The sequence below is a fragment of the Papio anubis genome, chromosome 20, assembly GCF_008728515.1.
Source record: "Papio anubis isolate 15944 chromosome 20, Panubis1.0, whole genome shotgun sequence".
Lineage (NCBI taxonomy): Eukaryota > Metazoa > Chordata > Mammalia > Primates > Cercopithecidae > Papio > Papio anubis.
In genome coordinates, this window is record NC_044995.1 from 16928629 (window position 1) to 16940950 (window position 12322).

General features: G+C 42.9%; 2 protein-coding genes across 24 annotated transcripts in view; one reads left to right on the plus strand and one right to left on the minus strand.

The window, feature by feature from the left end:
- LGALS14 (lectin, galactoside-binding, soluble, 14) overlaps nucleotides 1-12322 on the minus strand; it is a 114659-nt gene that overhangs the window by 47174 nt on the left and 55163 nt on the right. For 5 of the 15 annotated variants that reach the window (XR_002518784.2, XR_004180209.1, XR_002518783.2 and 2 more), the window contains one exon: nucleotides 481-1526. The exons of 6 other annotated variants lie outside the window; for them this stretch is intronic. Coding sequence is in view for 1 of the 9 variants with exons in the window: in XM_017951938.3 (XP_017807427.1) it covers nucleotides 481-571; nucleotides 1465-1526 (153 nt within the window). In the remaining 8 variants the exon portion in view is untranslated. Of the gene's footprint in view, nucleotides 1-480; nucleotides 1527-5774; nucleotides 6074-12322 lie in introns of those variants that run through there. 4 more of the 15 variants (XR_002518786.2, XR_001897520.3, XM_017951938.3 and 1 more) reach the window with 3 other exon arrangements.
- On the plus strand, nucleotides 550-5661 carry LGALS13P1. 9 transcript variants are annotated; one of them, XR_002518975.1, is made up of 6 exons: nucleotides 587-697; nucleotides 2723-2799; nucleotides 3059-3210; nucleotides 3300-3510; nucleotides 4013-4110; nucleotides 5346-5661. XR_002518975.1 is itself a non-coding variant. In XM_017952436.2 (4 exons), the coding sequence occupies exons 1-4, from the start codon at nucleotides 614-616 to the stop codon at nucleotides 5504-5506; spliced, it is 420 nt and encodes a 139-aa protein (XP_017807925.1). In that variant the 5' UTR covers nucleotides 587-613; the 3' UTR covers nucleotides 5507-5661. The 9 variants fall into 9 exon arrangements, 2 of the variants coding, with proteins under 2 accessions (XP_017807927.1, XP_017807925.1); XR_002518974.2 differs by lacking the exon at nucleotides 587-697 and adding an exon at nucleotides 1520-2593; XR_001897718.2 differs by having other exon boundaries at nucleotides 2723-3210.

A 12322-nucleotide genomic window follows, 5' to 3' on the forward strand; every position in this document is an offset into this window, starting at 1 on the left:
CCTTCCTCCCACAATCTGCAGGAGAAACAGTGTCTCTGAAACTTTTATTTACATGAACACCAAGAGAAAGGGAAGGTATAGCTAGAGTCCAGGTGTGTGACAGTCAGGTAAGAGTGGCCCTCACCTGGCAGAGCCAAGCAGCCTAGTGTGGAATAGGTTCATGCAAGAAATTTATCTACTTCTCTCCACAGAGTCACTGCTTTACCAGAACATTTAAAAGCAGACAGAATCATTACCTTCTAGAGCAAATGTATTTCCCCAAAATCTCCAACTTTTTTTTTAGCCATTGTACAAATTGCAAAAATGTACACCTTCTGGGTATATTTTGCATAGGTGAGAAAAGACTTGAGAGGCATAAAGGCTGGGCTTTACAACCACTACCCATCACTCCATCATCCTTATCTATGCATTTCCCTCGTAACCCAACCCACAGCCTGGTACCTCCCCCACTGTCATTTCCGCTGCATTACAGATACAGACCTGCAAATAGCTATGGTTGTGACTGAGTTTCTTCTTGACACCTAAGCCTTTCTCAAGTTGCAAGGAAAGCTTGCTGGGAGGAGCTTGGAATCTGGAATGAAGCCAGAGGGCAAGGCTGAAGTGAGTCATTTAAATGCTGCAACTCAGAGATTCACTCAGAAGACTGGACTCAATTCTGAAGGTCGCCCAGAAGGAGAGAACAATGTCCTCTTTACCTGTGAGTTGAAAAGGCACAGCCTTCAAAAATGTCGTGTCACAGAAACCAAGAAGGAAGTGGGAGATTTTCTGAGAAGAAAATATGAGCATTTCTACTGTGAATGCTTTACTCAGAGTTAATGATGTGTGGAATAGAAACCCTGAGGCTATGCTGAGATGCTTGTGGGGCTTCGGGTGTGGACCCTGGACCAGTGTGACCCTCTATGAGCGTGAGGTGATGTCTGATGAGAGTAAACTCTGCTGAGATGATGTGACTTTAAGTGGGAGGTGGATGACCCCCCAGGATGTGCACGTGTGTGAATGGAGAGTAAGGGAGTGAGTGGGCTTTGTTTCCTGTCTATGATGTGAATATGTGTGTGAGCACAGCCAGACCAGTGCATAAGCATCGTTATGTGCACGTGAGCAGGTGTGTGTGACTCAGTGAGTGGCATGGCTCTGTGTGACTGTGTGTGTGTGTGTGTGTGTGTGCTGGGATGTGACTGTGTGTTGAAGTAGGATTATGCATGTGGCTTTCTGCACACGTGAATGTTTCTCCCCACACAGCAGCACCTCTGATGTGAATCCCAGGTGGCTTAACTGGTGGGGATCTTGGGGATTATGAGTTACCAAGGACTTGTTTCAGATCACTTATGACAGCAGAATGTATGGTCAGTAGATGTCTCTTCCCAATAAGAGTGGGGAAGAGGAATGCAGACTATGAGGGCGATGGTTTCTCAGGTGGGGTCTGCACAGAGTGACCACTGTTCTTGTCTTCCAGGCTCAGCTTACCTGTCCCCAGCCCATCCAGTTCTTCCCATTGTGGGACAGCAGGGTGTGCAGATACTGGTTTGCTAGGAAAGGACATTAGAGGCCATGGTTTCAGAGACTGAATCACATAAAGTATCCACTGTAAGCTCTATCTGAACTGAGACTAAACTTGTTCTCCACCCGTGAAAGAACAAGTTAAGTCTCAGTTCAGAAGGAGCTTATGGTGGATATTAATCAACCAAGCAGCTGGGTTCACTGAATCATGGCTATAATCCCACCAATTTTGGAGGCAAAGATGAGAGGATAACTTGAGGCCCGAAGTTTGAGACCTGTTTGGGCATCATAGTGAGACCCTTTCTTTAAAAAACTTTAAATATTCGACTGGCAGAGTGGCAGGCACCTTTCTCCCCAGCTATTCAAGAGGGGGCAGATGTGTGAGGATCACTGCAGCCCAGGAGTTTGAGGTTTCAGTGAACCATGATTGCACCCCTGCATGTCAGCTTGGGCAACAGAGCAAGAACCTATCTCAAAAGTACAGAAAAATCATCTCAACCACTTGTAGTCGTCGTAGAAATCAATCATTCCCTCCAGTTACATCCCTGACCCACAGGCTTCATTTGTGCAAGTACTGGGGCCATGCTATCAGCAATGTGTGCCCCTTCTGGGAAGGACATCCATTTCCCTTGATGATTGCAATGCATTTGCCTCCCACACCCAAGGGTTTCCTGTTCTTTCATCATTTCTCTCTCTTTCAACAAGTGTTGTTTCCCACTGGAGTGAATGTTTACATTCTTACATTTACAAGTCCTATTTTAATTTTCAGAGTTGAGAATGAAGTCAGGTCAGTGTTTCAGGAGGACTCCCCTGTTCTGTTAGGTCACCCCAAGAGGCCCTACACATGACAAGGATTAGGGTAACACTTTTACATGTATTAACTCTCTATTACAGAAAACATCCTACAAAGTAGAAATTCCTGATCATTCTCCTTGTCCTAGGGAAAATGGGGATGGAAGAGTTCAAGTAACAAATCTAAGATTGCACTGCTAGTAAAAGGCAGAATGACGACCGGAATCCAGGCATCCTGGCTCCTGAACACTTATTCTTACCTATGGGTCCACCATATCTTCAGGAATATGGGGCTCTGACTGTGGTAGGCTGAAAGGGGAGAGTCCACAGAGCCTCCCTTTCATCTCTAACCTCCTTCACCATGGGAATATGTTACAGGAGGGGAGGCTGCACCTCACCCTGCACCTCTCACTTACTCTCAATACTCTGGCAGGTGCCATACAAACTGCCTGTGTCTTTGTCTGTTGGTTCCTGCGTGATAATCAAAGGGACACCGATCGACTCTTTTATGTGAGTACTCCACGGACCAATGGAGGGGTTGGAGAAGAAGGGAGAATATTTGCTGAGGGCTTGACTTTATGTGTGGGTGATGTGAAAATGTCTAGCTGGCAGGATGGAAGCCCCATGCAGGTGCCGGTCCTTGGAGTCCCTCCAGCACCAGGCATGAGACCTGCAGCAACTGCATGTGGGCCAGCCACAGGGCCTAGGGAAGGAGGACACTCAGTGGGTTGGGGCTGTGGCTCTTTATCAAGGGGCATCGAATTTTCAGGGAATAAACAAGTCATAGGCCAAGGTCAGTGGCTGTGACTCAGTTTTCATCTGGGGATGAGGAGCACAGAATCTCCCTGCTGGGGGCACGAGGAGCTGAAGCATCCCCAAGGGACCTGGCCATCAGTATTATCAGGGAGCCATTTTCCCCAGGTAAATGGGGGAAGGGATTTGTGTGTATGTCTAGTGTATGTCTGCACAAGGGAGGGACCTGCCCAACATTCTGCATGCTTTGCCCTCAGCAACGACCCACAGCTGCAGGTGGATTTCTACACTGACATGGATGAGGACTCAGATATTGCCTTCCATTTCTGAGTGCACTTTGGCAATCACGTGGTCATGAACAGGCGTGAGTTTGGGATATGGATGTTGGAGGAGACAACAGATTATGTGCCCTTTGAGGATGGCAAACAGTTTGAGCTGTGCATCTATGTGCATTACAATGAGTATGAGGTGAGCATCCCAGGAGCTCCCAGCACCCAGACTTTGTGGGTTCCCAAAACAGGAGGCAGCGCTCATTGACCTGGCCTCAGCAGTCCCTTGGCGTCCATCTCCCATAACTACTCCTGCCCCTGGTTTTCATCACAGAACACCCCCTACTTGCAGTGCCATCCTCAGCTCTATCCCAAATCTGACCAATGTCAAGGTCAGCTCACCTGACATTTCCCCCAAAGTTGAGAATCTCCTCTGTCTTTTCACATAGTGCTCATTTCTACTTATGCCATTATTTAAATTTTCATTTAGTTGAGTGAATACAATATACTTCAGAAAAAAAAAATATTTTAAAAAAAGTTGTTTAAATCAGTCAAAAATTAAGTCTTTGTCTCATTTTGGGGCCCGAATTCTACTCATAGGAAAAACACTATCAGAGCTCTGCTTTCGTTCAAAGAGGGTTTTTTTGTTTGTTTATTTGTTTGTTTGTTTTCTTGAGACAGAGTCTCATTTTGTCGTCCAGGTTGGAGTGCAGCGGCATGATCTCAGCTCACTGCAACCTCCACCTCCAGGATCCAAACAATAATCTTGCCTCAGCCTCCCTAGTAGCTGGGACTACAGGTGCGTGCCAGCACACCTGGCTAATTTTTGTATTTTTAGGGGAGACGGGGGTTTACCACTTTGGCCAGGCTGGTCTTGAACTCCCAACCTCAAGTTATCCGCCCAACTCAGTCTCTCAATATACTGGGATTACAGGCTTAAGCCACTGTGCCTAGCCCTTCAGAGGAAATTTTTTGCTTATGGAAGCATATAGATATGTCTATGATTTCATTTGTTTTTAAGCAAATCCTGGTATAAGTTGCTCTACACATTACGCTTCAGGAACTAAGTTGATTTGTTGCCAAAGAATATATCTCGAAGACATTGTCAATCTATGATGCTGCTTCAGATTTTAAAGACTGCATAATATTGCATTAAAAAGTTTACCCAAAATTGTTGAACCTGGCCCTTTTGGGGGCATTAAATTTCTTTCCAGTATTTTGCTCTCACAAATGACGCTGTATTAAGTTTTCTAATCAATCCTTTTGTCATTACCAACCTCCCAATACTTTTACTAGAAGATAATTACAAAAAAATGAAAATACTGGCTTTAAAAATGTGTGCATTTCAAATTTGAAAAATTAATACTAATAAGGTGACTTTCTCCATAGCCTCAATATAAAGAATATATCCATACTTTCTGGCTTTCTCTAATGAGTACGCCAAAACATTCACATCTTATTCAGATTCAGGCGAGGGATCTTTTCCTATGCTTAGAAGTTGTTGAAGATAATATCCTGTTTTACAAGATCTGTTCTCCTTTCATTCTATAAGAACACTGGGTTTACTTCTTTGCCACTAACACTTCGGATGTAGGTTACTCCAAAGAGAAACTGTGCCATCAGTAGTGAAAAGCAATCACAGTTCATGGAACTGAAAAGTATGCATTCAATGAACATGGCCTAGCACTAACCCTGTGGCAGGTGCTGTGTGAGATGCAGGGTCTCAAGTATCTGAGACACAGTCTCTGGCAATGGGTAACTTCCAGGTTAGAAGGGAGGCTGAGTAAGCAGAGACTTTGTGACACAGGGTTTAGAACTTCACTAGAGGAATGAGTGGAAACATTAGAAATAAAATCAGCTACTGTCTCAAATAGGCACAAAATGTCATCTGTAAACAGAAGTGTATCTAATAGGTTAACTTGTATAACTAGCGGTTTTCTTGGGGAATGTTATTGGTACTAGGGCAGAGTGGAGAGGAGGCTGAAAACTTGTTTGGTGGCATATTGTCTTTCTGATGCATTTTTCCTCTTGTAGATAAAGGTCAATGGCATACGCATTTATGGCTTTGTCCATCGAATCCCGCCATCATTTGTGAAGATGATGCAAGTGTCCAGAGATGTCTCCCTGACCTCAGTGTGTGTCTGCAATTGAGGGAGATGATCACACTCCCTCATGTGAAGAATCCCTCTTGTTGACGGAGGATTCTTCAACAAGAATCCTTCAACAACAATCCCTCTTGTTGAAGAATCCCTCTTTCTACCTGACCATGGGATTCCCAGAGCCTGCTAACAGAATAATTTCTCGTCACAATTTCCCCTCCACTTGGTCATTAAAACAGCACGAAAACTCACATGATTTTGTTCTTGCTTTAAGAGGGGGAAAGAGGAAGTGGTCATCCCCAAGGGGGACCAGGGCATTCTATGGGAGGCATCAGGAAATCAAAGGGGATAAACCTTCCTGTGACAAAGGGAGTGAGTCACAAGGTCCCTGGAATGTCTGAGAAGACATTAGAAACAGCATCCTTCTATAGCACATAGTTGACGTCAGACAGTCTGAACTAAAACACTTACCCAATCTCAAATGACTCATGGCACTTACATGTTAGGTAGCTGTTTACAGCCACACAGGTGTACGTGGTGGCTTTGGGGGAAATCTGTAACTTGAGGAAAATTATGTAAAATTTCTTAATTTTTTCCATTGTTCTCAGATGCTTACTGTGTATGAACACTGTGCCTGGCTTTGTGTGGGCTGCTACGAAGGAACTGGAAAAAAAAAGATGACAAGTTTTGCATGTGAAGTTTTCAACCCAAGTAATAGTTTAGAGAATCACTGGAGCCCAGTGATTTCCCTTAAAGAATCCCAATTATTCTTATTTTCAAATATTTGAAGATGGTTTCACTGTATGTGTGGAGAATCCAGGGGTTTCTCTTTGGAAATAAATGGTCATGATTTGAGATCAGAGAACATATAGATTATTATTGGAATAGATACAAGTCATGTACATTGACACAGTGAGCAGACCCTTATTTGCTGCTTTTCCAGTGATGAATTGCAGCACAGTAAACCTCACAACACATATTGGCTAAAAGCAATCATTTATTTTTATCTCTCCCAACTTGACAGGTTTACTGAACTTAAGTGAGTGGTAGATCATGTGACGGGAGTCACGTTTTCTGAGAGATCTTTGAGGCTGGGATTTCAGAGGATGCTTCACTCATGTCCAACTCAACACCAGGACTGGGTGAACACCTAGAAGCTGGTGAGCTATCTCCTTCACTACCTCACCTTCCCATTCATGACACTGATTTCCTTAAATCATGAGAGTCTCATGGTTCTGGGACTTAATAAATGGTGACTGGCTTTCACCAAAGAAAGTCTTCCAAAAGGCTCATGGAGACGGTGTATGGCATCATAGGACCTACCTTTGAATGGCAGACAGTGTCACTTCTATGGCTTTACATTGATCAATATGAGTCAAACAGACAGCCCTAATCAGAAGGAGAGGACTCCACAAGCTGTGGTTATTGTGACTGTAGTCATGAGGAGCCATCCTTGGCAACTAGTTCAACTCACAACTACTTCCTGCACACCAAAAACACTAACCCTGTAAGAAATCTCTGCAGGCATTACAATTATAAAAACAGGCTCAGAGTAAAGTGCAATATCTTATCTGATCAGGATGTGGTGTCTATGATGTGACTACAAATTATCACTTGCAATCTCCCACAACATCTGCACCAAAGGGACACAAAATCTGCTTTATACAAATCAAAGAAGACTGAAAGAGACAGGAAAAATGCAATGAACACATATATTTTAGAGGGGCAAAATAAAATAGACAGCAATCCATATTTTTACTGAAACCAACCAGACACCTATTTTCATTTTCTCTGGGAATGTTTCTCTGTAGCACTTGTCCTCACCCTCCATTCTCAGCTTCTGGAGTTCCTACCAAGATGGTAGAATGACAGCCCTTTTCCCACTACAAGAGCTGTGATTATCTACCGCATAGCATGTATGAAAAACCACTTACAAGAAGAGAAACAATATATCACCTAAAAATCAATGAAACCAGAATGAAGAGAGTCCCACCAAATAGCCTCTTTGTTTGCAAGAACCATCTCAGGTGTCATTTTCTCTCCCCATGTTCATTGCAACAGTTTCTGCAACTCCAACCTCTCTCATGGGTATGCCTCTCTCCTCACCCCTCATTTAACCTAACATCCAGACACTCTGAGGTGCCAACGCACAGTGAATGACACTCTTCATGCCTCTCTTCCTTGTTTCATTCCAGGATGGAATAAAATTCCCTGCCCTCTCACTGGAAACTCTTGTGTTCTGATGAGGTACACTCTCCTCATTACACCTTCCCTGTCACAGTCTTGATCACTTCTCTTTTTGATAATGGATCATAGACCCTATCACCAGCATGGAATTCATTTCTTGTGGAATTATACAGTTTGTGCTCTGAGAGGATGAAACCTATCCTGGAACCCCTGGCTTCCTGAGCAGAAAATGACTTGGAGTTTATATCTACTTGCTGCTTGCCTGGCATCCGTTTTATTTGAATAACCAACAGAGACCTAAATTCCAGCCCTGTTAGGCAAACACATAGTGACTGCCCTTTCTTGAATGATATTCACCAGCTCAGTGCACTTCCTATGGGCCATTCATTACATTCATTTTTATTCAGCTACTACTCTGTGCTCATGGTAGTCAGGAATGATATCTCAGATACAAAGAGATGACATAGAGTCCAGGGCCAACGTCCAAACTAACAATTTTTGAATTGCCTCTGGAAACCTATTCAACATCTTTCTTCATCCTGCTCAATCCAAATTCATGATCTTCTCCCAGCAAATAGGGCATTGCTCAAGAAGGAGAAAGCCATTTCTGAACTCTAAAGCTTCCTCATCTCAAAGATCTTTTGGTCTTCCCAGTTATTGTTGAAGCTCCCAAAGAATAAATATACTCTGTGATAATACTGCCCTTGATGTCCAATTCCCACAGCATTGCTATTCCTCTGGGATGCCATCTGTGGTACTACTAAACATTGGTGTATGTGGGCCTCTATTTGCAAGTGAGGGGCCAAGAACGTGGAATAAAAGAGAAATTTAAAAATTTTTCCTCAATTTATTTTTACTATTTTTATTTTAAGTTCAAGTGTACATGTGCAGGTTTGTTATATAGGTAAATCCCTTGTCATGGGTGTTAGTTGCACAGATTATTTCATCACCCAGGTACTAAACAAAGTACCCAATAGTTATTTTTTCTGCTCTTCTCTCTTTTCCCACCCTCCACTCTCAAGTAGACCCCTGTTTGTGTTGTTCCCTTCTTTGTGTTTATGAGTTCTCATCATTTAGCTCCCACTTATAAGTGAGAACATACAGTATTTTTTTTCTGGCCCTGCATTAGTTTGCTAAGGATAATGGCCTCTAGCTCCACCTATGTTCCTGCAAAAGACATGACCTTGTTCTTTTTATGGCTGCACGGTATTCCATGGTGTATATGTACCACATTTTCTGTATTCAGTCAGTCATTAATGAACATTTAGGTTGATTCCATGTCTTTGCTATTGTGAACAGTGCTGCAGTGAACACTCGTGTGCATGTGTCTTTATGGTAGAATAATTTGTATTCTAATATTTATATGTATTTTTGTTTCAATAATTTGTGGGATCCAGGTGGTTTTTGATTACACGGTTACATTCTTTAGTGGTGATTTTTGAGACTTTGCTGCACCCATCACCTAAGCAGTGTACACCGTACCCAATATGTAACATTTTCTCTGTCACCCCTCCCACCCTTCCTTCGAGTCTCCAAAGTTCATTATATCATTTTAATGCCTTTGCATCCTCATGGTTTAGCTCCCACTTATGAATGAGAACATACAGCATCTGAGTTTTTATTCCTGAGTTGCTTTACTTAGAATAATGACCTCCAGTTGTATCCAACTTGCTGCAATGGCCATTATTTCATTCTGCTTTACAGTTGAGTAGTGTTCCATGGTGCATATTTACCACATGTTCTTTCTCCACTTATTGATCCATGGGCGTATATACATATACACATACACACATATATACACACACACACACATATGTATATGTGTATATTTACACATATATACATAATATACACATATATACATATATGTATGTGTATATATATGTATATACACATACGTATATATACACATATAAATCCTATATATAGATAGATAGATATCTCACAGTTTCTTTATCCACTCATTGATTGATGGGCATTTGTATTGGTTCCATGATTTTGCTACTATAAATTGTGCCACAATAAACATGTGTGTGCAAGGATCCCGTTAGAATATTGACTTCTTTTCCTCTGGGTAGATACCCAGTAGTGGGATTGCTGGATCAAATTGTAGTTCTACTTTTAGTTCTTTAAAGAATCTCCACACCGTTTTCCATAGCAACTATACTTATTTACGTTCCCACCATCAGTACAGAAGTGTTCCCTCATCACTGCATCCATGCCAACATCTACTGTTTTTTGTTTGTTTGGTTGGTTGGTTGGTTGGTGGGTGGGTGGGTTGATTGGTTGGTTGTTTATTATGACCATTCTTGCAGGAGTGAGGTGATATCGCATTGTGGTTTTGATTTGCGTTTCCATAATGATTAGTGATGCTGAGCATTTTTTCATGTGTTGTTTGGCCATTTGTATATCTTCTCTTGAGAATTCTCTATTCATGTCTTTAGCCCATTTGTCAATGGGATTGTTTGGTTTTTTTTTCCTGCTGATTTGTTTAAGTTCTTTGTATATTCTGGATATTAGTCTTTTGTCGATGCATAGTTTGTAAGTTTTTTTTTTCCCACTCTGTGAGTAGTCTGTTTATTCTGCTGATCATTTCTTTTACTGCACAGAAGATTTTTAGTTTAGTTAGGTCTCATTTATTTATTTTTGTTGCATTTGCTTTTGGGTTCTTAGTCATGAATTTTTTGCCTAAGCCAATGTCTAGAAGAGTTTTTCAAATGTTATCTTCTTGAATTCGAATGGCTCCATGTCTTAGATTTAAGTCTTTGATCCACCTTGAGTTGATTTTTTAATATGATGAGATGAGAATCCAGTTTCATTCTTCTACATGTGGCTTGTCAGTGTTCCCAGCACCATTCACCATGGTGTTCTTCCCCAACTGATATGGTTTGGATCTGTGTCCCCTCCCAAATTTCACATCAAATTGCAATCCCCAGTGTTGGAGGAGGGACAGTGAAGTCCAGGCTGAGGAAGTCTCAGGTGGAGATAAAGAACTTATTGGAAGTTGGAATAAGGGTCACTCTTACCATGCTTTAGCAAAGAGACTGGTAGCATTTTGCCCCTGCTCTACAGATCTGTGGAACTTCAAACTTGAGAGAGGTGATTAAGGGTATCTGACAGAAGACATTTCTAAGCAGCAAAGCATTCAAAAGTAGCTTGGCAGCTTCTAACATTTTATGGTCATACGCATGACAAAGGAGATGATCTGAAACCGGAACTTACATTTAAAAGGGGAGCAAAGCATAAAAGTTTGGAAAATTTGTAGCAAGATCACATGGTAGAAAAGAAAAACTCATTTTCTGGGGAGGAATTTTCAAGTTTGCTGTAAACATTTGCATAAATAAAAAAGAACCAAAATAACGAAAGCCTTGAAGGCATTTGTTGATCTTCACAGAAGCCCCTCCCATCATAGACCCAGAGGCCTAGGAGGAAAGAATGGTTCTGTGGGCTGGACCCAGGGCCCTGCTGCCCTGCACAATCTTGGGACACTGCTCCCCGAGTGGCAACTGCTCCAGCTTCAGCCATGGCTAAAAGGGTGCCAAATATGTTTCAGGCTGCTACTTCAGAGGGTGCAGGCCAAAAGCCTTGAAAACTTCCATGAGTTTTTAAGCTTGTGGTGCACTGAAAGCAAGATCTGAGGCTTGGGAGTCTCTGCCTAAATTTCAGAGGATGTATGGAAATGCCTGGATGTCGAGGCACAAATCCACTGCAGCGGCAGAGACCTCATAAAGAACCTGTACTAGGGAAGTGCATAGGAGAAATATAGGGTTGAGCCCCCACACAAGACCACACTGGGGCACTGCCTAGTGGAGCTGTGAAAAGAGGACTACCATCCTCCAGACCCCAGAATGGTAGATCCACTGACAGCTCACACTATGTGCTGGGAAAAGCTGCAGGCACTCAATGCTAGCCTGTGAAAGCACCCATGAGAGCTCTACCCGGCAAAGTCACATAGGCAGAGCTGTCCAAGGCCTTGGGAGACCACCCTTGGCATCAGTGTTGCCTGGATGTGAGATATGGACTCAAAAAATATTATTTTTGAGCTCTAAGATTTAATGACTGCCCTGCTGGGTTTCAGACATGCAGGGGCTTGGAACCCCTTTGTTTTGGTAGATGTTTCCCTTTTGGAAAGAGAGTATTTACCCATTGCTTACACCTCCATTGTATCTTGGAAGTAATTACCTTGTTTTTTATTTTACAGGCTCATAGGTTGAAGGGATTTGCATTGTCTCCGATGAGACTTTGGGCTTTTGAATTAATGCTGAAATGATTCAAGATGTTGGGAGACTGGGGGGGGTTCTAAGATGGCTGAATAGGAACAGCTCCAGGCTACAGCTCCCAGCATGAGCAACACAGAAGACAGGTGATTTCTGCATTTCCAACTGAGGTACCAGGTTCATCTCACTGGGATGTGTCAGACAGTGGGTGCAGGACAGTGGGTTGCAGCCCACCAAGTGACAGCCAAAGCAGGGTGAGGCATCACTTCACCTGGGAAGCACAAGGGGTAAGGGAATTCCCTTTCCTAGCCAAGGGAAACTGTGACACACAGCACCTAGAATATCAGGTCACTCCCACCCTAATACTGCACTTTTCCAAGGGTCTTAACAAATGGCACACCAGGAGATTATATCCCATGCCTGGCTCAGAGGGTCCCACGCCCACGGGGCCTACCTCATTGCTAGCACAGCAGTCTGAGATCTAACTGCAAGGCGGCAGCAAGGCTGG